This window comes from Pan troglodytes, chromosome 1, assembly GCF_028858775.2.
Source record: "Pan troglodytes isolate AG18354 chromosome 1, NHGRI_mPanTro3-v2.0_pri, whole genome shotgun sequence".
Lineage (NCBI taxonomy): Eukaryota > Metazoa > Chordata > Mammalia > Primates > Hominidae > Pan > Pan troglodytes.
Genome location: NC_072398.2, coordinates 118,043,421 through 118,061,466, shown reverse-complemented (window position 1 = coordinate 118,061,466; position 18,046 = coordinate 118,043,421). Strand labels below are relative to the sequence as shown.

The 18,046-nt window shown below is 40.7% G+C and overlaps 1 protein-coding gene across 1 annotated transcript in view; it reads left to right on the top strand.

Moving 5' to 3' along the window:
* LOC134809778 (notch homolog 2 N-terminal-like protein A) overlaps nt 1–16,588 on the top strand; it is a 30,698-nt gene extending 14,110 nt beyond the window's left edge. Inside the window, exons 3-4 of the mRNA XM_063808573.1 lie at nt 7,832–8,091; nt 16,023–16,588. Coding sequence (XP_063664643.1) covers nt 7,832–8,091; nt 16,023–16,546 — 784 coding nt within the window. The 3' untranslated portion in view covers nt 16,547–16,588. The remainder of the gene's footprint in view (nt 1–7,831; nt 8,092–16,022) is intronic.
* The last annotated feature ends 1,458 nt before the right edge of the window (nt 16,589–18,046 follow it).

Below are 18,046 nucleotides of genomic sequence, written 5' to 3'. Positions count from 1 at the left end.
TCATTTTCTTTATATTGTGTTCACAGTCCATAGTTACATGCTTCCTTTCTTGATGTCTCAGTTCGAATGCCTAAATTTGAACTATTAATTTTCCTTCCACCCTTTCCTGATTTTCCTGTTTTTGTTTCCCCCCCTTTCTCTGCAAATGACTTGAAACCAAAAGGTCTTCTGTTCTTTCTTTGTCAGCCTACCATATGTGTAGTATTTTGGACAGATCACTGAACTAGGAGCCAGAAGACCAGAATTCTTCTCCAGGTCTGTTATTAATTGGTTTGGTGACCTTGTAGGAGAGCCACTGTTTTGGTCCTCCATTTTCTGATGTTCATTGTTCATGGAAATAATATGGAGTGTTCGAGTTATGGATTACTAAAGAGTAAGATGGTTAGATGATTGGAATGGGACAGACAAGCAGATCAGAGATTGTAAAGAACTTGGATTTGAAAGGCTTGGTATTAATACTGTTGCTAGTTTCTGAGCAGATGAATGACATGAAAATTATGCTTAGGAAAGATTATTCTTTTAGTCATATGCTTAGGTTCAGCAAGGAATTTCCAGACTGTCCTTAGGGAGAGGAGAGGTATGGATAGGATGCTGGTCCATTTAGGATGTTAGAGCTGATTGAATAGGTGCTAGTCTTGGGGCAAGACTTAGTCATACACTTTCAGTTAAGTACTATTTCATTGCAAGGTCTAGGTGAAGATAGGGATATATTTGTAAAACTGGGGAAATTGCTAGATTCACAGATAACCAACTTTGGGTAGATCAGTTAGCTTTGGTGTCCTTTTCAGTGCTATAGGGGTTCAGACCATTTGGTTTCTGAGATCACTGCTGAAATTCTGTGATTGTATGAGTATAATGTAAAAGTTGTCTCAATCAAGGAAACTTGGAGTAAAGACTCAATATGATGGATTTAAAAGGAATGGATGACAGTTCCAATTATGGGGTTCAAAAAACATGTGCTACAAGTATAAGATGAGAAAAATAGGGTACACTAGTAGTTCATGTGAAATAAGGCTCTGAATATTGTAGCTGAGTGTGTATTCCATAGCACATAGTAGTATTTTGTGGCTTCTAAAAAAGTACACATATCCATTGGGTATGAGTCGGAGCATTATTCTTTCTTGAACTGCACTCTCACGATGCCTCCTCAGTTTAAGAACTTACTCTGAAATAGTAAAAGCATAGTGTCCAGATCAGGAGGTCATGGTTCAGCTCTGTGCTGCACTGGTAAGAACATGTGTTAAGCCTTTTTCCATTTTGAGCCTCACTTTTTAAAGAGGTTTTTGATGAACTGGAGTCATCCAGTGATGGGGAGGCAGGATAGCCTAGTGTTGAAGCACACGCACTCTAGAGTCTACTTGGGTTTGAATCCTGCCTCTTCCATCTACTAGCTGTGAATTTTTTTTTTTTTGAGAGGGAGTCTCGCTCTGTCGCCCAGGCTGGAGTGCAGTGGCGCGATCTTGGCTCACTGCAACCTCCAACTTCTGGGTTCATGCCATTCTCCTGCCTCAGCCTCCCGAGTAGCTGGGACTACAGGCGCCCGCCACCACGCCTGGCTAATTTTTTATATTTTTAGTAGAGACAGGGTTTCACTGTGTTAGCCAGGATGGTCTCGATCTCCTGACCTGGTGATCTGCCTGCCTCGGCCTCCCAAAGTGCTGAGATTACAGGTGTGAGCCACCGCGCCCGGCCTAGCTGTAAAATCTTAATCTTTCTAAGCTTTGAGTTCCTCATATATAAAATGGAGATTATAATATAGCACTGGAGCGAGTAATACAAGAGACAATAGCTATCAAATGCTTAGCAAATATACAATACATAGTTAAGTACTTAGAAAATATGTTTTCAGTTATTTCGGGTATATACCTGGGAAGGGAGGCAGAAAATTTTGGTCATTCTGATTATTATTACTACTATTAAGCATAGAAGCACCACTAAAAAGGTGAAGAAGCCTGGAAATAACCCTATACTGAGGAATACGCCAAACCATTGAATCCTGGAAAAAAGAAAACAAAAGGCCCACATAACTATCTTCAGATTCTTGAAGGGCTACGTGTAAGAGAAGCAGAAGGCTTGTTCTTTTTTGTTCTAGACGGTAGAGATAACCTGGAAATTGTAGAGAGACAAAGTTTGTTCTTTTCAAAGTTAAGACATAATTTATGTATCATAAAATTTACCCTTTTAAAGTGTTTAATTTAGTAGACTTTAGTATTTCCAGAGTTATGAGACCACCACCATTATCTAATTTTGAAACATTTTTATCACCCTGAAAGAAATTCTCTACTGCTTAGTAGTCACTGTCTATTTCCCTTTCTTTACAGCTCCTGGCAACACTAATCTACTTTCTATCTCTACGGATTTGCATATTCTGGACATTTCATATAAATTTAATTATATAATATGTGGCCTTTTGTGTGTGGCTTCTTTCACTTGGCATGTTTTCAAGGTTCATCCATGTTGTAGCATGTATCAGAATGTCATTCCTTTTCATGGCCACATATTTCATTTATGGATATACCACATTTTATTTATCTGTTCATCAGCTTATAGGCATTTGGGTTGTTTCTACTTTTTAGCTATTATGAATAATGCTGCTATGAACATTTTTATTATGTGGGCATATGTTTTCAGTTATCTCGGGTATATACCTAGGAAGGGAGGCAGAATTTGAAGAATTAAGAAAGAAAGAGCTTTCTCACAGTGGGATCCACCCACATTGAAGACTGTTCTTTTGTTGAAGTAGTCAGCCAGTAATTTCACTTAACAAATGCATAGTGTTTACTATGTGCTGGATAGTGTTCTAAGTGCTTTACCCTTATTTAAAAATCCTATGAAGTAGGCACTGTTATTACATCTCTTTTACAACAGGGAAGTTTAGTACCTGGCCCAAGATTACACATTGAGTAAATGGTGGAGTTGGGATTGAAATCCAGGTGGTCTGGTTCCAGAGTCTGTACTCTTAAGAGCAGAACAATAATAACTCCAAGCATTTATTAAATTCTCAAGATTTATCCAGCACCATGCTACATGCTTGTATTCAAGCAGAGGCTGGTGATCATCTTTTAGAAATATTTTAGAAATGATTACTTAATTGGATAGAAATTAAATTTCTTGAATCTGAAGGTTCTGTTATTCCAAGGATGGCTGGAAATGGGGGAAAAGCCAGCAACAAGATGATGTCTGGCCTGAGGCTTTTAAGATGATCAGAATTTGTATCAAAAAGGAAACTGTGAACACGAATGATAAGTATTATAGGAATTCAGTTAACAAGTCTTGTCAGAATGTGGTAATAAATTATATACAACTTAAAGAGATGAAGTTACTTTAAATTGTGTGTGGAAGCCTTAGAAAAATTGAATAATTAAAGTTTCTTGGGAAGATGATCTCCTTTTACAAATGTTTAGTTTCAAATAGTGGCCGCACATATTAGGATAGAGAGATGACTTCTAGAAAACTGAACATATGGGACTGGAACAGTGTATTTTGGAGTCAGTTACTGGAAGGAAGTTGTTTAAAACCAAGTGAACAACAACAGTAACAAATGCATTTGAGAGAAAGAGCAGTGCAGTCCAGACTTAAACGTTAGGGTGGCCATAATAGATGGGGAAGAAGGAGAAATCAGCAATCCAGACTAAGACTTCACTGGGTTTTGAGTTAGACAGAGGGAGTCATAGAAGCCAAGGTAAAATGATTAAAACGGTGCATGGAGTGGTTAGCAATTCTCCCTATAGGAGAGAGAATTTCCTTATGAAGTTTCAGATGAGACCACTGAACTTGACTAGAGGAAAGTCATTGTTTTTAGAAAACAGTTTCTAAGCAATAATTAGAATTAAAGTTTTGTTACAGAGGGATAAGTAAGAAGTAGATGGAAAAGAAAGAGAAATATCTGAAATTAGGCTACAGTCATAGAAGGTTAGCTGTGAAACAATAATTTGGAAAGGGAAATGGGACCTCATGAAAATGTGGGTTAAAAGAGACTTGTATATCTTCTAAAGTAAAAGTAAAGAACTAAGCTGATGTCCAGCCCTCTAAAACATTTTAAATAGAAATCAAACTTTATTAATACAGTAGGTCTAGTTTCACATAAAGCAAATATGTGGTTCTGTACACGGGCTTTAGGAGAGTAAGTCTGTTGTACCTCATATGTAAATATTATCCCATTTAGAGGAAAACCCTAAGTCTTTCTTTACAGTGGCTTAAAGGCCCCAATTGATCCACATCCCAGTTACAGCTCTCATCTATTTTCTGCTGCTCCAGATATTCTTGCTGCTTCTCAAACACGCTAGGGCTGCTCTCTGTGGTATGGCCTTTGCATTTGCTGTTCCCTTTCTCATGAATGTGTTTCCCTAAGATACCTGCATGATTACTCTCACCTTATTTAGGTCTCAACTCGAGTATTGTCAGTGAAGGTCTCTGATTTTCCTATTCTAAACTGAGATACTTCTCTTTGCTCACCCCACACCCTCATCCCCAGCTCCATTCCTTCCTGTTTAATTTTTTTTCACAGCACTTAACTCCATCTATTGTGCATCTTTTACTTAGTAATTTTGTTTTCGTCTTCCGCTATTAGAATGTAAACTCCAAGAGTGTAAGAATTTTTCTAGCACTGGAAAAATGCCTGGCACATAATAGGCATTTACTAATTGTTGTGTGAATGAATGATTATAAGTTTAATATTCTTTGTGGAAACTAATAAGGTTGATTTCCTATCAGAAACCGATCATTATTAATAAGCATATTGGATGGTATTTATAGAATTAGCCTTCATATGTTCTCTACTCAGAAGTTGGCAAACTTTTTCTGTAAAGTGCCAGAGAGTAATTATTTTTGCAGGCTTTGTGGTCTCATTACAGCTACTTGACTCTGTTGTTGTAGTGGAAAATCAGCCATAGACAATCTATAAATGAATGAGCATGGCTGTGTTCCAGTAAGACTATTTATGGACACTGAGATTTGAATTGTATATAATTTTGAAATGTCAGAAAATATCCTTCTTTTGTTCTTTTTTTCTAATCATTTAAAAATGTAAAAAACTATTCACAGGCCAAACAAAAACAGGCAGTGGTCCAAATTAGACTTGTAAACTGTACTTTGTCAATCTCTGGTTTTACTGATTTCTTAAATATATCTTAGGTTAAAACTTATTTTTCCATACTTGATAGGGAGCAACAATGTGAATTAAACTGTAGAAACAAATAATTCAGAAATACATCTGTTTAGCTTTAGAAACTTCCATTTTGCTTCATTTTTGTTTTCCTGGGAACCTTATGTTTCCATTATATGTTTATGATGCTACCATTTAAATGACTTTGCATTCTCTTAGCATATGCCACATGATAGTATTAGGGTGGTGTAATAGTTCAGGAGCAAAGCTGAGCAAAGCCCACCCACGTTTAAAAATTTGCCATTATTTAGAAGGTGCATAATTCCCATATGGGAGAATGAAGAGTCAGCTAATAATGCCCAGAGGGCTGCACTGTGAGTGAGAATTGTGTTGCAGTTTTTAACATTCATAACACATTTCTTGAATAAGCTGCAAATGCTTTTAATAATATATCTCAGAGTTAATTTTAGCTATGCTACATTGGCACTTTTTGCTCCTCCACTTCAAAAAACCAACACAAGAAACTATTCTCAAATCAAGCTGTGATTTGGCTGGGGCATTGTATTTTCCTCAATAAGCACAAAGAAGAGAGAAAAGATGTTTTCACTTGGCAAAACTTTTTTTTTTGAGATGGAATCTCACTCTGTTGCCCAGGCTGGAGTGTAGTGGCACAATCTCGTCGGCTCACTGCAACCTCCGCCTCCCGGGTTCAAGCAATTCTCATGCCTCAGCCTCCCGAGTAGCTGGGATTACAAGCGTGCACCACCACCCTGGCTAATTTTTGTATTTTTAGTAGAGCCAGGGTTTCACCATGTTGGCCGGGCTATTCTCAAACTCCTGACCTCAGATGGTCCTCACACCTCAGCCTCCCAAAGTGCTGGAATTACAGGTGTGAGCCACTGTGCCCAGCCCACTTGCAAAACTTTTTAACATTTATAAGGTTTTTTACATACTTGCTTTTGTTCAGTTGTTAGAATAATCTCATGATGTAGGTGACCTTATTAACTATTTACAACGTGAGAAAATGGATAGTCAGTGAAGATAAGTAACTTGTCCAAGGTCACAGCACCAGAACTCCAAACCAGACCTTCTGACCTTCTTGATACAGACTCCTCACAGTCACCTGCATGCCATCTTTGGTTTCAGTGCTATGAACTTTCTTCACTGCCTGTTGGTCTGTAGCTACACCTACTCATGAAGATGCCCAGAGCCTTAGCCGCTCCTTGCTCCGCCATGCTTATCTTATGCAGCTCTGGGAGGGGTGAAGAGGCTGTGGCCAGTTACCTCACTACCACTATAGCTATTCACCACCCTGTTTTCTCCTTTAGCCATTTTAGCTACTACAGAATTCTTCTGGGCATTTTCTGTCTTAGTTCCCTAGTATCTGGCCTTCCTTCTTTTCTCAGTAACTGTGACCCCTGCTAGCTAGCCTTGCCAACCAATGGTTAATGAAAGGTCTTGGATATGACTGTCAAAGACAAAAGCACTCATGACCCCAATGTTTCAGGTCACAATGATTAGGAAAATCAGGACAACAAGGCTTGGGCACAGAAGAGCTGGTTTTTGAGAGGGGGATTTAGAGTTTGGTTTCAATGTGTAATCTTTGAGGTAATGGTGGAACAGCCTACTAGATTCAGTTTTCTAGTCCCTGAAAACTAAAACGAGGAATAAGTTGAATCACATATTTGGGGCACCAGCCAAATATATAGCAGCATTTATAGTTAGAATCAAAGTGTTTGTGTTTCTTAATTTCAATGCTTCTCAGAGATTCCATTTAAACAACTTCATTATGAAAATGGAGACTTACCATGCCTTTTTGATATTGTTCAGAGAAAATTGTCATAAATAATACAGTTTGAAATGGTTGTACATCTTATGAATCAAGGGGTGGCATGTAAAAAGGTTCCTCAGTGCCTCAATGTGGAAAATATCATAGAATGTTATTCTTCAATTGATTCCTTCCTTCACTTTGGTGTTTATATGGTATCTTAGATATTTTATGTTATTTTAATTATATTTTGTGCCTTTTTATTTGGTTAAAAATGCCTACTACTTAAATATTAACAGATTTTTAAATATCCCTTTGAACTCTTCCCCATTCCTGTACCTCCTTTCCCTTTTTCCGTTGTAATGTCAGCCACCTGAACATAACCCAGAAAACTAGGTATCAGCCAATTGATGTTTCAGTGGAAATAAGAGAAAGAAGCACTTACTATTTCTCAATGCTTAATTGAGGAAAAGCACATGATATCTTACATATTTTAAATTGGAGGGGATAATAGGGTCAAGTTCATGCATTATATTGTGGACATCTTAATCCTATCAAATGGCTTAGTCAAAATGAGAAAGTTAATGAATTTAAGCAGACAAGTACGAACAGTGCTCTAAAAAAGGTGCTGTTACACCATCCCAACCTGTACACACATGAAAAAAAGCTGGGGTGCATTTTGCATTTGAATAAGGGTCATGTTGACTGGCCATGGCAGACCCTGCTAGACCATACACCTGATACTCTGTCACCTGCCAGGACTCAAAAGGACAGGGGAGTATGTGGTTAAGTTCTCTAAGGACTCTTTCTTCTAAAGGGAAGCAGTTTTATAGGTGGTACTTGTAGGTCTGTTGATTCACAATCTCGTGTTTTCTTGATTGGACTGTATTGTTTTACTGTAATTTTTTGGACTTACAAGAAGTCAGGTGTTTTCATGGACTCTTCTCTTTTCCATACAGATGTCCAGAAGGCTTCTTGGGGGAATATTGTCAACATCGAGACCCCTGTGAGAAGAACCGCTGCCAGAATGGTGGGACTTGTGTGGCCCAGGCCATGCTGGGGAAAGCCACGTGCCGATGTGCCTCAGGGTTTACAGGAGAGGACTGCCAGTACTCGACATCTCATCCATGCTTTGTGTCTCGACCCTGCCTGAATGGCGGCACATGCCATATGCTCAGCTGGGATACCTATGAGTGCACCTGTCAAGTCGGGTTTACAGGTAACTAATGAGACCAAAGCCAGTGCTTTCCTACCTTCAGCAGATACCTTTATTTAGCATATTTTAGATCATGGTGTCTGGCTCTTAAATGTCCCCCAGCTCTGGTGCACATTTAGCATTGTGATAAGGAACTGGGATGTTCCAGACAACTATCCCTAACTTCCTTTTAAGAGTTTCAGGGGGCAGAGAAAGAGAAAGAAAAAGGACCAAATACTTTGACTGCTTAAAGTATATATGTCAGGGCCAGGTGCGGTGGCGCACGCTTGCAATCCCAGCACTTTGGCAGGCCAAGGCAGGAGGATCACTTGAGGCTAGAGGTTTGAGACCAGCCTGGGAAACATAGCAAGACCCCATCTCTACAAAAAAACAAGAATAAAAATAAAACAAAATTAGTCATGTGTGGTGGTGTGCACCTGTAGTCCTAACTACTTGGGAGGCTGAAGTGGAAGAATTGCTTGAGCCCAGGAGTTTGAGGCTGCAGTGAGCTATGATCGCACCACTGCACTCTAGCCTGGGTGACAGAGTGAGACCCTGTCTCAAAAAAAAAAAAAATATGTACACCAGGATGGGGAATCAGAGTTTACTTCACTAAAAGAAATAAGTACACTGTCACCAGAGGAAAAGTTGCTGATGTTATTGACTATATGCTTTTAGTAATCTCCCTCCCTAGACATTCAGGGCACTGGCTTTTCTGGTTTTCTGAACCCTGTTCCTTTTGCTTCTTCATCACCTTGTTCTTATCCATTAAATGTCTGTGCTCCCTGGAGCACTGTTTTGCGCCCTCTTTTGAGCCACATCACAGCTCTCCCTAGGGAATTTCACTGTGTGTATTCGCCTCCACTGCCACTGTCTTCATTAGCTTGCTGATGAATCTCACCATCATTCCCTTAGCTCCACTTAACCCTGACATTCAGGCTCATGTTTCTAGCTATCCTTTGTATGTTCTCCTTGGAGCTATTCTACAGGTACTTTCAGCTCACCTTGTTGACAGAAATACGTAGCAACCATGTACATCCCAAATACCCATGCTAGAAACTCCCTGTCCCTTGTTCTGACCTCATTTCAACTCAGTCACCCAAGCCAACCTCTGAGTTGCCTTTCACCTGTCTATTCCTCCCATTTCCTCTGCTACCCTGTAGTTGAGGGCCATGTTATCTCTCACCTGGACTTCTGAAGTAGTTTCTGAATACGTTTTCTTGCCTTTATTCTCTCCCCATCTCATTCACCCATGATATGACTACATCTTTGATTATAAATGCAAATATTCTAACAATCTCACCTGCTTACAATGTCTAATATTTTTTCATCATCCGCAGAATAAACTGCAAACTCTTTTACATGACTTCCATAGCCCTCTACAGCCTGGACTTTACATCTTTTTGTAGCCTGGCCTCCCCACAAGCATCTAGGCCTAGTCACACCAAATTCTCCTTATTTCCTGAAAATGTTGTACTTATTATTGCTTCCATACAGTTACACACCCTTTTTCCTGGAATGCCCTTTTCTACAACTGGTGATTGTCCAGTGTTATTTAAAACTGTGTCTTAGTGACCCTTTCATGATTCCTTTAGGGAAATGGTCTCTAGGTTTTATTATTTTTATGTATCACATTTTATTGTAATTTTTTTTTACACATATCTCACCTGAATAGATTGTGGGTTTTTCTAGGTGGGTCTGAGCTTTATTCAAAAGTGTTTATTAAATTAGATGAGAAAAGGGGGAACATTCTTCATTTTTTCTCCTGCTTTAAGCACTAAACCAAGAGTTCTATAAATGCAATAAGCAAAAAAGTGAAACATGTACTCAGAAAACTATACTGGATCAGTTAGTGTAGAATACTGTTATATTAATTTTTCATTGTATTAGGGTTCTCTAGAGGGATGGAACTAATGGAATATATATGTATGTATATATATTCCAACCCAAAGTGTCTTGGTGGCAATCTTAATATATATATATTGGCAATCTTTATATATATATAAAGGAGAGTTTGTTAAGTATTAATTCACATGATCACAAGGTCCCACAATAGGCTGTCTGCAGGCTGAGGAGCAAGGAGAGCCAGTCTGAGTTCCAAAACCGAAGAACTTGGGGTTCGCTATTTGAGGGCAGGAAACATCCAGCTCGGGAAAAAGATGTAGGCTGGGAGGCTAGGCCAGTCTCCCTTTTTCATGTTTTTCTGCCTGCTTTATATTTGCTGACAGATGATCAAATGGTGTCCATCCAGATTAAGGGTGGGTCTGCCTTCCCCAGCCCACTGACTCAAATGTTAATCTCCTTTGGCAACACCTTCACAGACACACCCAAGATCAATACTTTGTATCCTTCAATTCAATCAAGTTGACACACTCAGTTTTAACCACCACAAATCTACTCCTTGTCAACTTGAACCCATACACATCTCCTGAGATCACACATAATCTTCAAATAAAGACAATAATTAGGTCATAATTACACCTAATGTAGTACAACTATTCTTCGTACATCCGGAAACACACCAGTCCCCAACTGAAACACTCTTACATAAAGTTAACGATACTTAAATGCTGATGTGAAGTCAGTAAATCTTATGTCACATGATAAAGGAGAAAGGAAATAAAATGAAAATATTTTCTTAGTACAAGTGTGTGCAAGCACAGACATGTTTTTAATAAAGGAAGGAGGAAATACTGAGGACAATTACAGTCCTCATTTCTGCAGCTGGTCACATGGTAGTAGCTGGTATTGATGACTACCTTCTTCTACCCATTTTGTATTCCTTTTGCCTTCAGCAAACACCTCAGCAGGTTGTGTTTTTTTTTTTCCTGATGGAGAGGCCCAAACCTTCATTCATCCAGGTGGGACCATTTGTAGTCCCGCCTGGATTGGGCTGTTGTAGTTGCCCATTGACCTTAATCACAGGGCATGGTAATACTAAGAGACGCCCTAATGGATCTCCTGTATTCCATGAATACTCTTTCTTACCTCCGTTCTGGAGTAGTAGACTGATTTCATCTTGATAGCCTGGGTCTTGATAGCCTTGATGTCCCAGCCAACACTGTAACGCCTTTCTTAGCCTGTTTACTTAAAGGTAGGAACCCAAAGTGTCCTGGTGGCAATCTTAACTACCAGTTGAATGGAATTGTTGTTGTGTCTTCTGGTGGCAGCGTTCCTCCCTCTGGAACTAAGACCTCTAGGCCAGCAGAACTTAATGTTGCGGGAACAGGAAGCAAACATTTTGCTAGTGGATCACTAGGGGTGATGGTGAGTGGTACCACTTCCATTTCCACCCCTTGATTCCTGGATCTGTGAATCCTGGCTATGGGAGAAACAGTACTACATATTGGACGCTCATTCAGAGCATACACAGCCTTCTTGAGAACTTTGCCCCAACCCTGCAAAGTATTCTCACCTAGTTGGCATTGTAATTGTGACTGCAAAAGGCCATTCCACCGTTCTGCTTCAGGATGTTGGGGAACATGGTAAGACCAGTGAATTCCATGAGCATGAGCCCACTGCTGCACTTCTTTAGCCATAAAGTGAATGCCTTGGTCAGAGGCAATGCTGTGTGGAATACCATGAGAGTGGATAAGGCATTCCATGAGTCCGCGGATGGTAGTCTTGGCAGAACCATTGCATGCAGGATAGGCAAACCCACATCCAGAGTAAGTGTCTATTCCAGTAAGGACAAACATCTGCCCTTTTCACAATGGAAGAAGTCCAACATAATCAACCTGCCACCAAGTAGCTGGCTGATCACCCTGAGGAATAGTGCCATATCAAAGGCGCAGTGTTGGTTTCTGCTGCTGGCAAATTGGGCACTCTGCAGTGGCAGTAGGCAGGTCAGCTTTCCACCGGCCCATGTTGTTTTCTGCACTGGGAAGGTGGGGCATGAGCACAAATGTTAGGACCTGAAAGGTGGTGAACTCTGCCTGGGCAGGGCAAAGCCAGAGGAAACTCTGGTGGAGGTCCGTAGCAGTCCTGATGTGCAAATCGGTCATCCAACCTGGGTGTCGGGGCGAAAGACTGATTGAACCATCTAGTAGCTGGTTCCCTCCAAAGTTTCCCTCGGGATAGCTGGCACTCTCGCAAAAACCCCACTCTTGGTACCAATTTACTGTATTAGTCCATTTTCACGCTGCTGATAAAGATATCCCTGAGACCGGGAAGAAAAGAGGTTTAATTGGACTTACAGTTCCATATGGCTGGGGAGGCCTCAGAATTATGGTGGGAGGCAAAAGGCACTTCTTTCGTGGTGGTGGCAAGAGAAAATTAGGAAGAAGCAAAAGCAGAACCCCTGAGAAACCCATCAGATCTCATGAGACTTATTCACTATCATGAGAATAGCACAGGAAAGACTGGCCCCCATGATACAGTTACCGCACTGGGTCCCTCCCACAACACATGGGAATTCTGGGAGATAAATTCAAGTTGAGATTTGGGTGGGGACACTACCAAACCATATCATTCATCAAAAGGTGTTGGTGGGGTAGACGGTAGTTAGGATGATCCATTATCTCCATCATGACGATGATGGTATTGATGATGTAAGTCACTGAAAATATTTGGTGTTATAAGAATAATTTCTTCCTGATTGTCAGTTTTGAGTTGTTTTGCTATTAGGAGGCAAAGTAGGGGGGCATATACCCACTTAAAATATTTTAATTCTGGCTAGTGGAAATGACAGTAATGCCTTCTTCATAATTAAAATGTCACTCTGAAATGGTCCCAAATTAAAACTTCTTCCTTTGTTGTTAAGAAGGATCTCTTCTTGGTGTTTTCTGCAAGATTCTGATCACCTTTTTTTTTTTTTTTTTTTTGAGATGGAGTATTGCTTTGTCATCCAGGCTGGAGTGCAGGGCGCAATCTGGGTTCACTGCAAGCTCCACCTCCCGGGTTCACGCCATTCTTCTGCCTCAGCCTCCTGAATAGCTGGGACTACAGGCACCTACCGCCATGCCCGGCTAATTTTTGTATTTTTAGTAGAGATGGGCTTTCACCTTGTTAACCAGAATGATCTGGATCGCCTGACCTCATGATCCACCCGCCTCGGCCTCCCAAAGTGCTGGGATTACAGGTGTGAGCCACCACACCCGGCCGATTCTGATCATCTTTTATACATATGCTATTTTTGTCTATCACTTTAGGAATCATCACAGATCAAGGTCATCCTTTTGGTTTTTGTGATAGCGCTATACCTCAGTCAGCTTACTAGCTCATCTCCACTCAGAGATGAAGAAGCAGAGGCAGCAAGTTAGTGCCTATACATAATATATATGGAAACCAAATTCAGGGTTGATTCTTTCTTTCTTTCTCCCTTTCTTTCTTTCTTTCTTTCTTTCTTTCTTTCTTTCTCTCTCTTTCTCTCTTTCTCTCTCTTTCCCTCTCTCTTTCTCTCTCTCTCTTTCTGTCTTTCTTTCTTCTCACTCTGTTGCTTAGTACAGTGGCGCAGTCTCGGCTCACTGCAACCTCCACCTCTTGGGTTCGAGTGATTCTTGTGCCTCAGCCTCCCAGGTAGCTGGGATTACAGGCATGCGCCATGAAGCCCGGCTAATTTTTGTATTTTTAGAAAAGATGGCGTTTCACCATGTTGGCCAGGCTGGTCTCAAACTCCTAACCACAAGTGATCTGCCCACCTCAGCCTCCCAAAGTGCTGGGATTACAGGCATCAGCCACCACTTCTGGCCCAGGGATCTTTCTGTTTCAGTTGTGGGCATCACTCTGAAAATCACACTTGCTGGAAGTGAGCATTTATATCTCTTCTGCACTGTAAATAAGTGCCTCTTAGTGACATGAGTGGAAAGACAAGAAGAATTGCAGTTCCTTCATTTTCTCTCTTAGCTCCCAGAGATGTATATGCTGTGCCTAAATTTGTGTTATAGTTTTCTCCTTTGATTTGACATTCCTTGATAGGCAGAGAGCACTTTTCTGTGCTCATATGTCACATCTCGCATCTTTTTCCCTTATAGAAAAGCTCTTGTGTCTCCCATTTACCTTTCTATGAGGTCAGAGATTTAGATACTTTCCTAGACAATGAACTGGAGTATTAACAAATTCAAGGAGTTCTCGCCATCCCATTACTGGGTATATACCCAAAGAATTATAAATCGTGCTGCTATAAAGATGCATGCACACGTATGTTTATTGCGGCACTATTCACAATAGCAAAGACTTGGAGCCAACCCAAATGTCCATCAATGATAGACTGGATTAAGAAAATGTGGCACATATACACCATGGAATACTATTCAGCCATAAAAAGGATGAGTTCATGTCCTTTGTAGGGACATGGATGAAGCTGGAAACCATCCTTCTCAGCAAACTATTGCAAGGACAAAAAACCAAACACCGCATGTTCTCACTCATAGGTGGGAATTGAACAATGAGAACACTTGGACACAGGAAGGGGAACATCACAAACCGGGGCCTGTCTTGGGGTGGTGGGACGGGGGAGGGATAGCATTAGGAGATATACCTAATGTAAATGATGAGTTAATGGGTGCAGCACACCAACATGGCACATATATACATATGTAACAAACCTGCATGTTGTGCACGTGTACCCTAGAACTTAAAGTATAATAATAATAATAATAAAAATTCAAGGAGTTCTCATCTCTGTAGTTTAAATAATAAGCGACTTGGACTAATGACAACAAAAAGCCAGCCATGTGAGTACCAAATTTACTAGTTCTGTGAGGATATTTTTTTCTCTTTCTCTTTCTGCCTCAAAGAATCTGCTTTGCTTCCCCTGGCATCATGATTTAGTTTTCAACCCGTCAGAGTCTTCCTGCTAGTGCTGGTACTTTCCTACTTGAGAAAGTCCACGGAATACCTTCTAGACCTCTGTCCTCCTGATGGCTTCTATTTCATTTGTTATATAGGGACCCAGAGGTCCTTCATCATTTTCAAACACATCAACAGATATTTATAGCAAGGCCACAATTAATAAAATGTTTCCCAGAATATATGTGTGTGTTACATTTAGAGGAAACAGAAGTAGTATTGACTTGTTTCTATCACCAGAGGTCTATTTAGTAACTATATTTTGTGGAAAATATCGATATATTTTATCCATTCAACAGACATGATTTGAGAGCATACCATGGAGACCCAACCCTGCCAGTGTGGCAGGTGGTATAATAGAAGAAAATAGCAAACTCGGTGTATCTGTGTTTGCGCACATGTATGTATGTGAGGGGCACTAAGGATGACTTTACAGAAGGTGGAACTTTTGAGTAGAGTTGCCAAGATAGGTGAGAGTTCACTAGGAAAACAGAAGGGAAGTTGATTTTTTTTTTTTTTTTTTTTGAAATGGAGTCTTGCTGTGTCGCCCAGGCTGGAGTGCAGTGGTACAATCTCGGCTCACTGCAACCTCCGCCTCCTGGGTTCAAGTGAGTCTTCTGCCTCAGCCTTCCAAGTAGCTGGGATTACAGGTGCGTGCCACCATGCCCAGCTAATTTTTGTATTTTTAGTAGAGACAGGGTTTCACCATATTGGCCGGGCTGGTCTTGAACTCCTTACCTCATGATCTGCCTGCCTCGGCCTCCCAAAGTGCTGGAATTACAGGTGTGAGCCACTGCTCCTGGCCCGGAAGTTGATATTCAAACAGGAGCAGCATATGCAAAGACAGTGAGCTCTGAGAGAGTAGATGGATCCAGACTCCTATTGCTGATAGCGTCCTGCAGGATTGGGCTTCAATGTGACTAACGTACAATTGCCTCCAGGTGCTCCACCCCACTGAGTCCTTGTGTCTCTGCTGAGGTCCTTGGAGAGTTACTGGAGAGGGCTCTGTGTCAGATGACCTTGAGGGGCTCTGATTTAGCCTTTTGTAAAATGCAAAGAGTTGAGGTCTTCTCCACGCAAGAGCTCGCTGATGTCAATGAGGTATTGAGGATGGGGCCATCTCCTATTTCTGTGGCCAGTACTGAGTTTTGTTATCCTTCCTTTAGGTAAGGAGTGCCAATGTACCGTTGCCTGCCTGTCTCATCCCTGTGCAAATGGAAGTACCTGTACCACTGTGGCCAACCAGTTCTCCTGCAAATGCCTCACAGGCTTCACAGGGCAGAAGTGTGAGACTGATGTCAATGAGTGTGACATTCCAGGACACTGCCAGGATGGTGGCACCTGCCTCAACCTGCCTGGTTCCTACCAGTGCCAGTGCCCTCAGGGCTTCACAGGCCAGTACTGTGACAGCTTGTATGTGCCTTGTGCACCCTCGCCTTTTGTCAATGGAGGCACCTGTCGGCAGACTGGTGACTTCACTTTTGAGTGCAGCTGCCTTCCAGGTAAGGAGCTCCCTAGTGTCCCAGGATTAGGGGACAAACCCCTAGCACAGGAGGTAGTGGGTGTGGCTCAATTGCTTTTTTTAGGAAGCGCAAGGAAAAAGGGAAGTGAGAATTTTGTGTGGGGTGGGTTGCTAGTGAGGGAGGAGTTTTATGGGCCCACTGTGGTCCATAAACTGAGCAGGGGATAATTTAGCATGTCAGGGTTTATGATAATGAGTGGCTAGAAAATTGTTCATTGTCCCTTTTGTAGAAACAGTGAGAAATAAGAGGAACAGAGCTCTGGGAAAGAGACAGGCAAGTCTGGAATGGAAAAGAACACGATGAGAATTAGACACTGGAAAATATGTATGTGTGGTTAATAAAGTGCTTTAAACTGAATTGACATTAACAGTAGGTGATCAACTTTCCTATGTGATTGTGCTTTTGCTTTTGATGGTGTAATTCATTGTTTTCTTATCCACCTAAATGCACCCAGCTGCCCTTGATTTTCTCTGGGCTACTGGCCTTCACAACCCTCTCCCATGTACCCTCTCTGACTTTGGGGTAACCCTCCCCTAACTTAAAGCTAGAGAATTCTGAAACTGAGGAGGGGATCCTCTGTTAATCAGTGAGCACTTTTTGATGAGCTGATAGATGATATATGAGAGACTATGCGTGGCACAGTACTTTGTTACACTCTTCACTGATACAAGTGTTCTAGAGTGCACACACAACCCAAAGATAGAAACAAAAAGAGGAGCAGTGTCGGGGAGCTTGGGGCCTGGTGTTCCATGGAGAGGGAGAAAGGAACAAGCCTGGCCAATTCATTCAACTCCTTATAAAAATGATGAGGAGGCTGAAAACCAAGAATTTTGATTGGGAACAGAATACAAGCAGCTGGAGCAGATGAATTACTAAGCAACAAAGATCCTGTTTTTATACAAATATCCTTAGTACAAAAACAAAAGAAGAAAAACTGTAGGGGGGAGTAATGTGCTAAGTAAGCAGAATTGCCTGAAAAAGAAGTTGTTCTAGTTACTCTTTCAGAGTGGGAATCTTAGATTCTGGTATTGTGGATATGGTTCACATATAATGGGATTGTGTGTTTTATTTTGGAGGGATTAAAGGTCATAGGTTGGTCCTCAGTATAAAATCAACTGGTAATTTATTCATTTCATTTGGTAAAAATGTATTGACTGCCTGCTATGTTCTAGGCACCATGCTATGTATTTGGAATACAGCTATACAAAGCATTGTCACATAATTGAAATGAAAACTTTGTATTATTTAAGTCACAAGAACAAGCTATTTAATTATATTACTTTTAGTTTCTCTTTTAATGAAGAATAGATAATGCTATCATTCTAGATACTAAATAAGTGTTTTCTTAACATAATATTACTATCCACTTTATCTTGTAGAAGAAATAACTAAAATACATCTGTCTTCACTCCTGTATTTGTTTGCATTTTAAGGGTTAAAGACAGAAATAGAAATGTAAACAACTTTATTTTGAAAATATTTCAACATTGCAAATATCTCTGGGTCTGATATTCTAGTAATGTAATTGGCTAGTAATTGATGTTAGTGTGATTTATTGTTGAAGGCTAAATGTGTTTTTCAGTTTCAAGAAAATTGCTTTTAATAATTGCCTAGAACAAGAGGTTGATTTGGCAGCAAGATATTGATGGGAAGTTAGAGAAGTCAAT